General features: G+C 42.5%; 1 protein-coding gene across 1 annotated transcript in view; it reads right to left on the bottom strand.

Annotated features, from left to right (window-relative positions):
- Positions 1–2309, bottom strand: part of itga3b (integrin, alpha 3b) — a 29660-nt gene extending 27351 nt beyond the window's left edge. Inside the window, exon 1 of the mRNA XM_034119471.1 lies at positions 1957–2309. Within this exon, the coding sequence (XP_033975362.1) occupies positions 1957–2147 (191 nt within the window). The 5' untranslated portion in view covers positions 2148–2309. The remainder of the gene's footprint in view (positions 1–1956) is intronic.
- Between the last annotated feature and the right edge of the window lie 11470 nt (positions 2310–13779).

Genomic DNA, 13779 nt, shown 5'->3' with positions numbered 1-13779 from the left:
ATACTAACATAGTTACGTGCATTTACGTACTAACGTAGTTGCATTGTCAATATGGGATTTTGGTTTCGGGATACAAAACCGTGGCCTCCTGCATGGATGTCAATGAGAGGTCGCCTCGTTATGTCAAATCTAAATATGGGTCGTGGATGGAGTATGGATATGTTGCTTGCAGTAGTTTGTTTTGGTGAGGATGTTGCGTTGGAAAGAGCTATAACTAGCTGTTCCTGTTGTTTCCAGTTTTTGAGTGACCGAAGATTCATATTTACCACAAAGAGACATCAAACATATTTTCCAAAGTACATAACATCCTAACGCTAAGCTTAATCTAAAAGGCATGTGTTCAGCATTTATTCCTGGCAAAAATCTGTAATTAAAAGCTACAATCAACTGAGCATGAATTAACCTCTTAGCTAGCAGTGGACTGATGAGACTTTTAACAGTCTCCTTGTCCCCAAAGGCCTCCAGCCTCTTTACCAACCATGTGGTCCCCTTCTTGGGTTGCAGTCTGTGGATAGTGAGACCATCCCACTGGGGAAAGGGGGCCAAGATGGCACATTGATCAAATATCAGCTAGACACTAGTATCCATTCTATAAACTGGGGGACATTTCTGCAGAGATTCAGGCCGATAAACCTCACATTCAGACTCCCTTCCCTGGTGACAACACACAGGAAGTGGGTCGTAGACGCTATTTTCTTCCTGCATTAGCCTTCAAAGCAGAACGAGGACACAGATAACAGCGAGTTATGGACACGCCGTGTGATCATGGATGCGGAAGGACAAGGGGGGGGCACTGTAATTAGCAGAGGGAAATCCTACACTAAACAATGATACAGTTTGAGGAGCCTTCATCAGGGAAGCTACACACAGGAACACACATTCTTTTTCTCAGCTATGCCTAAAACAAAAAGCATGTTCTTTCATGTAAATCCCCCCCAATACTGTGAGCTCCACATGAGCGTTCATGTCTCGGTGATAAGCACCCATAAGTGTTAGAGGCCAATGAACACCTTTATTGTGAAACACAAACCAACTTGTTTCTCTGCTGAATGTAATAGCCTCAGGATAGGTGGAAAGAAAGTAGAGCGGGCTATGGAAAGGCTTTCTGTGCATTCCAAAATGCATACACCAAAGAATCCTGAACCCTCTGAAACTGCTTTTAAAAAAACAATTACAAAGCCTCATTTCCCACATGCTGTGACCTTAAAATACACTTCAGATTATGTATTAAACTCCACAGAAAAGGCAAGCCCCAGATGAGTTGTGGGCTTGTGTTTTAGAGTTTTACATGAAACTAAAATGCAAGTTCCTCTCAAATCACAGGAATCATGGCATTTCTATATTATTCAATTATGCATTTTCTATCATATTTGAGTCAAAGTTGGAGAATGAACCTTACAATAATTTTATGTTTCAAGGTTTTAGATTGACAGCCAGAAAAGCATATTAAATAGAGAATGTGTGTGTTAATAAAATACACTTACATAGAGCCTATATTTGTACACCTCAGATTCCTGTTTTACACACATTTTTGTACTGAACAAGGTAGTAGCCTAACTTCCGCACAGTCAAACTTAACAGTCATATGTTTGAATCTTATACTTTAAGAAAGATAATATTATTGGCACAGGTCGTCAATTCACTATGCAGAGATACAAATACATTTAAAAAACGCATCGCTGCTTTTCAACAGGTGGTTTGCTCGAGAGGAACTACTTTATTGTCTAGTAAAAAGGGAAGTATATGATTTTGTATATCGGGTCACAGATGTTAACCGCAATATACTCCAAACCTTCATCGGGGGGTTTTGCGCAGTAAGTAGGCGCAATGAGCTTCTCTGAGGCAGTGAATAAAATGGCTTTTTCCTTACGCCACCTGGTCTAAAGCAGGTGCGTAGCCTGCGTATATTAAAAAGGAGAAAGAAGTGTTCTTAGACATGCACAGCTGATTACTTACAGGTACTTGTTGGGGACTCCCTGCTGTTCGTGCAGAGCGACTGAGAATCCAAACAAGCTGCCTTTGGTTTTCCCCTCTTTGATCACGGGAAACCGCTCATCTATGTTAAATCCACTGCAGGTTCTTGTCCCTTGGTACACAGCCAACACCGCGCAGAGGAACAGTCTGGGGGACATGGTGGCGCTTTTCATGCCGCGTAAGTGCACTGGGTTCCCCGCAGATCCACGATCAGCGTGAGTCCGACACGTCTCCCGCAATGAGCTCCAACAGGTAGACTGCTTCACTACAGAGACCTGCCCATCGAGAGCCGGCTGCCCCCCCCCCCACCCCCCTCCTCTGTGTGAGTGCTGAGGTGTCGGTGTCTGCCTCCCTCTGCCTCTCTGCTGCCCTCCCCTGCTCTCCCTTCCTTCCTCTCTGCCCTCCACACCCAGAAGAAACAAGTGCACTCCCTTCATTCACACAGTGTGGTTAGCAGGGGGAAATCTGTCTCTCACCTTCCCCACCCCCATCCTGTCTCTGTTTCTCTTTCACACACATCTTTTGCTTTCCACCTGTTGTGCTTGTAAACTTCATAAAACTGCACTTTTTAAAACAAAACAAAAAAGGCATTGGAGACTTTTCACAACTTATTGAAAATGTCTGTGCAATATGTAACTTAGGGTTTAATTCTTGCCTTTTACAAACAGTCAATCGCTGCATTAATACCTCCATCAATACCTTCATTATAAAACAAAAACGTTTAGGGTACATGCAGAGCCGTATAATAGAATCTTTAATTAATAATTCTATCTATATGGCGCTGGGTACATGTATTAGAATTCAACTAAACTTTCTTCATTCATTCTACTCAACAATGGCATGTGCTTATTATTTTTCCTTGAAGTATTTTCCTTTCCTAGAAACCCCCCCCCCCCCCCCACCAGAAAAGAAAAGACTGGGGATTAGTTCAAAAATGCACATTGGAGATTTTCTTGTAAGTAAGAGAATATGCTCTCAAAAAGGAAAATATACATATTGTCTGTTGAACTTGCAAACTTCATAAAACTGCAACTTTTAAGAAGAAAGAGAAATTGAAGCCTATCAGAAAAGACAGCCACTAGTTGAAAATGAACATAAGAGATTTTCATGAAGAGAAAATGCTCTCAAAAAGTATTCAAGTCATCCCTGTTTCTAAAAATAAAGTCAGTTGACCTTTTGAACATATCACCTGCAAAAAAGAGCACAATCTGTTTCAAAACACATAAATCATGTTAGCCACCATTGAGTGCTTAGTGCAGGATATAATGTGAAGGAGGGACTATGTTATAAAAGTCAGGCCTCCTGTCAGAACTCCCTAATAGACGGCCTCACATGAGCCCTCTTGTGACAGCCACCCCCTGCCTCGCTCCACTGCCTATCGCCCAGACGTATGGCTTCCAATGAGCAATTCATTAAATCGTTAATCCCCTTAGAGAGTTCACAGAACAGGCCAGAGTTCTTTAAAGCATCCTCTCCTCCAGCATGACTCCCCCCCCCCACCCCCACCCCTGTTTTGGTCAGACTCTCTCAGGAACCCCCTGGTGTCGAGAGACCAGCTGTAGCTCCCTCTCCTCCCTGTTTGCTTGTATCTTCACAGCAATGTGCGATCTTTCATCGTGGCTGCTTTATTGGCTGACTCCGGGCTTACATCTGGCACCGCTGACCTCCTCTAATTGATGAGCCGAGCTCCCACTCTGCAGCTCCTCTCGCTGCATGAGTTTCTCTCACCCAGAGGTAATCTCTCCCCTGTTACCGGGTGAAATAATGCTCCACGGGGAATGAAGTTCACTGCACACATTCCAGTGCAAAAAACGTCCCGTGTGCAACAAGGAACACTGACTGAGTTAAGAGGTATGGATGCTATCAACAAGGGCTGCACAAATTGGTTAAAAAAACTAATTGCAATTATATTACTGAATATCCCTCATGATATTGGAGGGGTTGCTCATTTTTTAATGTTAATTCTCATTATTTCTAACATTTTGAATTTAATTTTAACACAGTCTTTAACAAATAAGCTTTTTGCGATTTGAATATTGTAATTTCGATAAAAAATGTAATTAAGTGTACAACCTTACTCTAAACTACATTTTGTTTAGGTGTTCACATGAATGTATTTGGTGCTTAACACTACATCAATCTGGAGCGATAGATAAGTTCAATGATCAAAGATTTAATATCATCGATGCAAAGAGAAAGGTAGACATATCTTCTTTCACATATGCATTTATATTGGAATTTCCAATTAAGTGTCACCCTAACCCTGAAAATATAATGTCACTTCTAAACCACGTGCAACTTCCCTTTTGCTAACAGAAAACAAGAAGTATACTGTACATGTTCAATGATCAAAGATTCGATATCAACAATATAAAGGGAACACATACGTATGCATGTCATTAAAACACTTCGGCGCTTCAGTGTCACCCTAAAACTAACCCCTGAAATATAACGTCACTTCTAAAACGCATGCAACTTCTTCTTTGATACCAGGAAACAAGAAGTATGTAGATAGCAAAAGAGGAAACACACATACAGATTCTAATCTCAAAATCTATGGTGGTCACATCAGCGTCTGTGACTTTCAAATCCCTGGCCTTTACAGTTAAACATGATTTTAGAGTTAATCCAGGCTTACATTTTCTGCATTTTATCTAGCAGGTAACACACTTTTCTCAGCCCAAAGGTGAGCGCGCAACATGCCGGTGTATACAGTGTCAACATCCTGTGGTTGCCTTATCAGGGCATCCATCTGGAACACACTGACGCAGAGCAGATCCATGCGGTCCAGACACAGCTTCACCACTCTGACTCGACACCCAGCAAACATCCCGAGAGAGATATTAGCAGACAGGAATTTAAAGCAAACAACAACATACAAGAAATCTGACCTCTGGTTGTTTTACTCAAAGTGATACATTCCTTTGGGACTGGAGAGCACCTGATATTTCACCCCTCTGGGACCTTTTTGACATGTGAAAAGTGTCACTCTGGAAAAGTGACAGCTGATACTGACAAACTGCGCTCTTCTTTACAGGCAGGACACAAAAACACTGTTTAAGGTCTGCAGCCAATTGTTAGTCCCTATTGGCAGTAGACTTTCCTCAATTTAAAACTCAAAATCTACTAAAAGCTGATACCTTTCTCGCACAACAGCTCACGTTCAGTCCCTTCTGTGTTACAGTAGAGGAAAAAAAACGTCCTGCCTTGACATTTGTATTCCCCAGACCCAGATGTAAGTCTACACCGGCCTCTGTGAACGGTGAGGACAAAGAACCCAATGCAGTTGCTGCTGCCCCCAGAGTCCTCTGCTCGACAGTCTGAACCCACACAGCACACATGGAATGTAATTTGCAATTTATCTGCTAGTTTCCTGTTTTTTCCCCCCTTCCAAGCCCTCCCAGAAAAAAAGGAATTCCCTACTTATTCCTCTTCCTATGTTTTTCTTTCTGCCTCATAATGTCCACCTAATTGAGGAGGTTAAGCTTACATACTTATAACATCTTCCCGCTCAACTTTACTGCTGCTTTGTGGTTTTGACGTATATCCCGAATGGCTCCACAGAGTCCTCTCAAGGCGTCCTTTGAATCGGCGCTGAGGGCTGATGGGACGGGCGGGGGAGTGGGATGCTATGTGGAGCTCCTGATGTGAATGTGTGATAACAGAAATGGACTGTGTAGAACAGCAAATGCATCAGTATGCTCCATAATGGTCCCATTAGTCTTATCTCTGTATCTACTCAATAGGCTTTGTGTAAAGTCCTTAAAGGGGCCATATTGTGCTCATTGTCAGGTTCATATTCGTATTTTCGTCCTCTACTGTGACATATTACCATGCTTTAATGTTCAAAAAGCTCTTTATTTTTCTCACACTGCCTGTGCTGCAGCACCTCTTTTCACCCTCTGTCTGAAACCAGAAAAGAGTCTGCTCTGATTGGTTAGCTGGCCGGCTCTGTTGGGACCCTTAGCCTTTCACGTGCAACTAAGCGCTAGCCAATAGAATCACAAGTGTTACTTAGTTATGTCACTATATCATGGAAGTAAAAAAGTGTGGAGAGAGTGGGTTTAAGCCTTTCAGACCATTTACGTGCACAAAAACCTATATAACACGACAGGAAATGGAAAACCCCCAAAAGCATCATAGGTTCCCTCTAAAAACAGGGTTGGAATAGACTGTAGAGACCAGACAGAGAATTACAGAAACAGCCTTCTGAACATAAAAATGCAAAGAATTGTCTCAAAAGAACTAAATGTCAGCTTCGTGTTGAATTTCCATGAATATTAATCCACATTACTGGCGAACATAACATACCGAGCAGGACATTGGTTGAATATGAAACACAGCACGCTCTCACCCAGAGTCCTCGCTGCACGCTCTCACCCAGAGTCCTCGCTGCACGGCGACGACAGAGACGGCCGTTGCCATGGAGAAGGGAGTTGCTATGAAGCCAGTATGTTGTAGCGTCTGCAGGAGAAGACAGTGCGCTCTGTTTAAAGTCCAGCCAGGACTATGGGCTCAGATGACCTTTCACAGGAATAAAACATGATCATCTCGCCCCTGTCCATTAAACCAGTCATTTACAAAAGAAACAAACACACATTTATGCAGATGTTTGCCACACATGTGCACAGCTACACAAATAATATAACAATGTAAGCTTTCTGTCCCACTGTTGATACGAGTATTAACATTCACTGGCTGCTCCTACTAAAATGCAGAACATCAAGTGAACTTTAGGAGACAAAACAGAAAGAAATCCACATTTTTATGCTGTAAATGTAACAAATAAAATCTAATTTTAGAGGAAACTATAAATAATACATGAACAAAATCTAATAATATGTCATTTTGTTTCTTAAACCAAGCTTTTGCATGAATAATCAGTCAGTTCTCAGCCTCTGGTTCTACGGAAAGAAGAGGCCTTGAGTATTGTATAAATACAAGACTGTCTTATCTAACACTCAGTTTTAGTATGAAAGGAGGGGTGATACATGCTAAAACAAAAATGTGTTATTTCAATCATTATTCAAAATACCACATTGTATCAAGTTCTTGTATTTCATGAGTTACAAACGCATGTTTTAAACAAATCTTGGAATTCAACTTGATGAAATACAGAAGGGAATTGCCATTTCCACAGCCTCTTTATATCTATTATGGGACAACTGGTCTGATGTTACATGATACCTCTTGATACAATGTCTGTGTGTGAACATTGTGTTTTATGACTTCTCTAGGTCCCTGTTAAATGTTCATTCATTCACTGATGTGTGACTATGTTCACATTTGTTCATTTGAGTGCGGGGGCTGCTTGTCATCATCCACATGTGCGTGCTCTTTGAATGTTTGGTGAATGTGTGGCAGGAAGGAAATGCAGCAGGGGTTTGGGACCGACACATGGTCTCGCTGTTCCTCCGCTCTCCAGTTCGTGCTAAGTGTAGGAATGTATAGCCTGAGGAGAGAGGCGTGGCTCGAACCCTCTCCCACTGTCCACTGGCACCTGTTTTTCAGCTTAGCTTTCAGGCAGACAGATAGAGCGATGGGAGACAGCGGGGCATATTTGCTGTGTTATGGAAACAAAACAGCTGTTACACAAACCCATGTTGTCCCACCATAACAATGAACCCACCAGTCTGTCTTTATTTCTGTTAAAGAAATAGCTTGACATTGGGAATAAGCTTATTTGCTTTCTCGCCGAGAGTTAGATGGAAGTGTGAGACCCATGTAGACGTAGGTGTTGGCTTGGTTAGCATAACGACTGGAAACCTGGCTCTGTCTAAGGTAAGAAAACACAACTATAAGTACCTGTTAAGCTCACAAACTAACATGATAACATATTGTATGAGGCGTTATGTGCCGGACTATTCCTTGGCCGTTGCGGTTAAAACGCCAGTCTTCCCATTCATTTCAATGTGGATAGTGCTTTTTGGCTGCGGTGCTAGGGCCCAATGGGGATTGGCGGGCACAGAAACACTAACAGTTGAAAGCATTGCTTAAGAAAAGCAACATCATGCTGCAGTGGCTACATAACTGGAGAACAGATAGGAGTGGATCATTTTGTGCACCCAGTTCAGACTTAGTTCATGTTGCAAAATAGAGGATAGGAAATGGAGAAAAAGGTCTGGTTTTTGGTTTAAGTTCTACTTATTCTTATCTTTTGTTGTTGTGACTGCTTTCAGCTAAATTATCGCCACCATTTAGACACCCAGGTTTCCGCTTGTTCCTTTGTGCTAAACTAGGCCAACTGGCTGCTGGCTGTGGTTTACCATACAGATAGTAAAGTATATGTAATACATCTTCTATACAACACTCAACATGGAGCAAAAAAGACAAACGGTTGGACTATTCCTTCACGAAGTTGTTTGGCTTGAACCAACCAGTGTCAGTTCAAAGAAATGTTTCTTGGAAATGCACTTAGAGCTGAGGAGTTCAACCCCAAACCATTCTGGTGCTTTCAGCTAATGTTGCATTAACAAAGGTGGGAATGCGAGATATAAAGTTAATGATTTATTAAAAGTGAAAATAAAAACACTTGCTGTACAATGGTGCACTCTGATTCATGTGTAATCATTAAAAAGGGAGTCACCGCGCAGAGCATTCCTATCACTGGCCTTGGAGACACTTTTGTTCAAAATGAACAATTCTGTGCGGAGGAGTCATAGGTAAAGAAAGAAATGTTTGAGGGGAGGCTGGGTTTGATCTGGCTCGGAGCCCAAAGGACTGATAATCTTGGGCATGAGCTCTCAGTCTGAAAGATGGAAAAGGAATAAGCTGCACAGAAATGCCTTAAAGTGGACCTATCATGCTATATTTGAATAATATAGTGTAGGACCATACCTATATAAGGCATATTTATACTTTTTTTTTTTCAAAATACCAAACGGATCATGCATTTTAGCCATGCCTCATTTTGCTCAATTTGACATTTTTTAGCTCTGTTTTTGCAAGGGCAGATTCTGTGAGAACAGCACCATCTACAGGCCTGGCATATGTACTACAGCGTCTCCAGCGCTTTTGAACGACAATGGCCGTGGCTGTCTCCTCCTGATTGGTGGAGTTGGCCCAATAGCCGTAGCGCCACCGTCCTGACGTCAGGACAGTGTTCAAATCTGGATCAGTTTTTATCAGATCCGTTGCAGCCCCTTTTTTAGAGATTTGGGTATGGAGGAAAATAGAGAGGGTTGTGTTTTCTGACACTTGGTGAGTTCCCTGGAACACCGGGGACACATATTCATGTATACAAGACGTACAAAAGTGCATTTTGCATGATAGGTCCCCTTTAAACTTTACGTCTATTATTCATCCAGTGCAGCTTTTACAGAGACATGACAGATCTTTCAGGGAGAGTGTGAGGGAGATAGCTATCTCTCTGGGGAATCACACCGGCATGACCTTTAGACAGAACTCAATCATAACAAGAGTGTGTTTTCCCCTCAGACCACACTAGTTACTGGCTGTCGCATGTGCTCCAAAAGGTCAGGAGAGCATTTCACCTTAGTCCAGATTTACCCCTCCTCCCATGGGACACATTAACTCAGAACGTGATACTCAACAAGCCTGTGAAGTCCACACTATCACTTCTCTGCAATGTTTACCAAAGGAGGAGTTATCTGTCTCTGGGACCTAAACAATCCCCTCTTTCAGAAAAGTGCTCCATTATCTTTACGGTTAGACAGCAGAAAAAACACACACATGTGGACGCACTTTAACACGGCACACTTATCTCCAGAGACGAAATAGCATGAAAGGACGGAGAATATCGCCTTACAATTGTCCCTGAAAGTCACATTTGACAAACTGGATAATTATATTCCAATCTACTTTAACTTAATCCAATTATTAACAGCCTTGCTATTCTTCTCCCTGGATAATAGGTGAATATATAGGGCAGTAAATCTGATGCATGGTGCTGGGACCAGGCCCTAATGTAATATGGTGGACAGACCATTGAATAATGGAACAATCTGGAGGGTAACTGCAGTAAATCTGACCAGCAAACACAACGCGAGCTCACTCCCACATCTCTCGTCCTCCCTCCTGTGGTAAAGTGAGTTGCTATGATTTACAATGCTCCTTATAAAGCCTTCTTCCTGTCTCCGCAGCGTATAGACACTGACCCCATGCAAACTTCGCTGTTCATCCCTTAGACCTCCTGTAAACACTACGAGGATTTATTTTCCTGTCGCCTTTTGATCGGCTGTGGATCTGTAACCACATGGTGCCATTTTGTTTATGACTCGGCATGACTTGCAAATGAACACTGCAACGTAAAAGGATGGATTTATATTGAAGACATGTGTGTTGTTGTTTTTTTAAAGGCAAACCTGTGATCCACGTCCTTTTGTTTGTTGTGAGGTTCCCAGATGGTTTGGATTTGTGGTGAAACTGCTGTAAGGTTAATAAAGTAATGACATTGTAAATTTAAAGAAGCCTGTGTTTTCTGATGAAAAGTAGGAGACGGCCAATTTGAATACTGGTTGCTGTACAATACATCACATTATAAATACTTCTGTTTTGGTAGAATTGATTAAATGCCTTTGAAAAGTAGCAGCTTTCTTCCTTGTTGTGTCTTGCATGCAGTGTGTGTGTTCAGCCTCCTCTCGAGCCAGCGTGTGAATCCACTCGCTGTGTGAATGCAAAGCCGAGCCCTTTGTTTCCTACGACAAGTGGAGCTGTACTCCACGGACCTGCACATTTTCCACTCAATTGAATGGCCCTCTCAGATCATTAAATGTCCATTCATTAGCGGGGGGGGGGGGGGGACAGACAGACACTGGCAGGGACTCGGCAGTAAGGCAAACGCAGAGGGGCCGGTCGAGGGGGGGCTGTCCCTCACACTGCGACACTGTGGGTGGCAGCCTTCGAATACAGCCCTTGTGACCACCGCTGTAAAGATGGAGAAGTGCTCAAAGGTAGCTAAGATGCTTGTAAGCATACACAATCCATGCTTTCATGGCATTAACAGTTTCTCTGCAAATGACTGAACAATATCTCCCTTTAATAATATACCACTACTAACTGTATTTACTGAATTTAAGATATTTCAACAACTACTTTTCAGTAGCTTTTTCACCAGTTATCTTTTAGGCTATGTAAGTAGAACTTTCTACCTCTATATCCATTACTTTAAGCTAACAATTTCAACATCCTTATCAAGAAAACTCAAACTTAAATGATCCTCTTTATACATGGGGCTTTCTATACTGTAAAATGTTGGTATAATGTTTCATCTTAGATTTTTATTTTACTTCTCTTGATAATGCTGTGACTATTTGTATCTATTAACTGTTCCAACTAACCTTTCCCCATCACTCCATTAATTTACGCTAACTATTTTAGCTGTTTATCCATTACTTTTAGCTAACTTTAGCTATTTCAACTGTAAATCTATCTTGTGTCTATTTTTTGTTGCCGCTACTGGGACATGTCTCCATGCTTTAATGTTCAAAAAGCTCTTTATTTTTCTCATACTGCCTGTGCTGCAGCACCTCTTTTCACCCTCTGTCTGAAACCAGAGCCCAGTCTGCTCTGATTGGTTAGCTGGCCGGCTCTGTTGTGATTGGTCAACCGCTTAGAAATGTCCCGCCCTTTAGCCTCTCAAGTACAATGCATTAGTACAAGCCAATAGAAGCATAAGTGTTACAAAGTGATGTCACTATGTTACATAAGTAAACAAAGGAGTCCAATGGAAGCGTTTCAGGCAGTAAGTATTTTAACCACTTTTTCATTTAGCCAACTGTGTACATTTCTGTTGGCTTTCCTATACTCTTCATGCAATCTCAACATCTGGTGAACTGTTGTTCTCATAGCTGACTCAATATGAGTTTTTTTTTATTGAAACAGTAAGCTACTCCACAATCTGTCCACGTTCTCCTCAAAGGAACTGCAGCAGTACCCCTTTGGGTACAAGTAATCCTGGCTGGAAATGACTGCTCAGGGCCGGGCAGTTGCTGCTGTATTACCTTGTTTCCTGGACTACACTTCATGTCATCATCACTTCCCCGAGGACAACAGATCCAGAACCAACAACTGTACAGAAGACAAGGCAGAGGAGGTTGGAGGGAGGGGCCTTCACGTCCCGGGGCCAAATATTTAAAAGGAAACTTACTCATGGTCAGATGGTTGAGAGTGGCTGAAGACACACTTTGTTTCAACCTGACTGAACAACCTGACTGACTCACTCTGCCACATTTGATTTAAGGGCTTTATGACTAGAAGTTTATAAGGTGCAGATGAGAAAGCATGTTGGAGTTTTTCTGTGTAAGCTGAGGAGGAAAAGGGGGCAGAACGGGAACTCCCAAAATCTGCCGTGCTCAGGCATGCCTAGATAAATGACGGCTTTCTACGCTGTGTTAACAAGCCCACCAAATAACTAGGTGGATGTCTTACACAAGACTTTTCTGTGATTTTCCAAGTTACAAAAGATTTCCAGTGAAAGGTATTTGAGTACATTTGTTCTGGGAATTTTGTTTACAAGAAACCCCATACGCAAAGGGGTTGCTTTCTCATTCAGATTTGTGCCTCCGGTGGCAGTTTATCTTTTACATGAAGTATGAAAAAGTGGCACGGTAAAATAAATACAACCAAAAAAACCTCTTCATACAGCGATCTTGAACAGGCTTTTTACAGGCAGCTTTCTATAGTGTACACTTAATCCTACTCTTTGATAAAGTGTATCAAACACTTCTCTCAACCCCTACTATGACCCTCCTGACAACACTTTAATGAGGCTAAATTGCTGTAGCCTTCATAGAAAGCAAAGTGGAGCTTAAACTTGGCTAGAAACACTGGGAGATGAAAACTGGTGTCATCCTGCCTGCAGATTTAGTGGAGATAATCAGCAGATAGAAGGGAGCAATTTAATCTAGTCCTCAATGCGTTTCAGTCTGAGCCAAAACAAACATGCTTGGATCAGGGTGGAGCTTCCTGTGAGAATCCTGGGAGAGGGCATCCCAACCCAGAAGACTCAAGGAGAGAGTAGCTGTAACCAAGGCTACATATTCACTAGATAAGCACCAGCGAAAAAGAGATCGTCACAAAAAGGGTGAAGGGTCAAGATAAACCGTGGGACAACAGAGACTTAGAGTCTTGTGAGACATTTGCAAATATTGTATTGCCATTGGGAAAAGATGTTTGGGAATGTTCCTGCAGCAGCTGGCTTTAACATTGAAACAGATACAAATATATTCTCACTCCAATAAGCGTAGTATTGCCTGGAGCATTCCCCTGGCCTGCAGCCCACTCAGAGAGCGGCCTCAGTGAATACGTAAGTTTGAGTGGAGGCCGAACAAAGAGGCCGTAATCAAAGAAGTCCCCCTCCTTTTGATCACTACCCTGCACAGCTGTTTCTACAGGCTGCCCTCACTCATCCACTCTGGGCCAAGTGGAGCCGGAGAATAGATGCATTCTTGTGGATGAGGCAGGGGTTGCCAGGACGGGACACTTGTGCGGATGCCTGTGTGTAGCGGCTGGTGTTTGTGCCAGCTGAGGGGAAAAAGTAGATCAGAGTGAGGAGCATGGGATGGCAGCTGAAATAGAGTCAGATCAAGGGAGGAAAATATGTCTTACAACTCCGATATATTCAAAGGGACATACAAGAAGGGAACTTTTAACAAGGGATGCATCAGCTGTTGTCTTTCTATGTTTGTAAAAGAGCAGACACTCCCAGTTATGGGCTGTTAGGCGGCCATTGTTTCCCCTCGCTGTGTCTGGCTCTGCTCACGGCCGTGTTGGACCGGACCTCTCAATTAGCGCAGTGCACTGTTGCAAAAGCTGATTGACATGGAATGCTGAGCGGGGAAAAGG

The sequence above is a fragment of the Trematomus bernacchii genome, unplaced genomic scaffold (assembly GCF_902827165.1).
Source record: "Trematomus bernacchii unplaced genomic scaffold, fTreBer1.1, whole genome shotgun sequence".
In the NCBI taxonomy this organism is placed as follows: Eukaryota; Metazoa; Chordata; class Actinopteri; order Perciformes; family Nototheniidae; genus Trematomus; species Trematomus bernacchii.
Note: the sequence above shows the minus strand (reverse complement) of the source record. Positions and strands in the feature narration are given on the sequence as shown.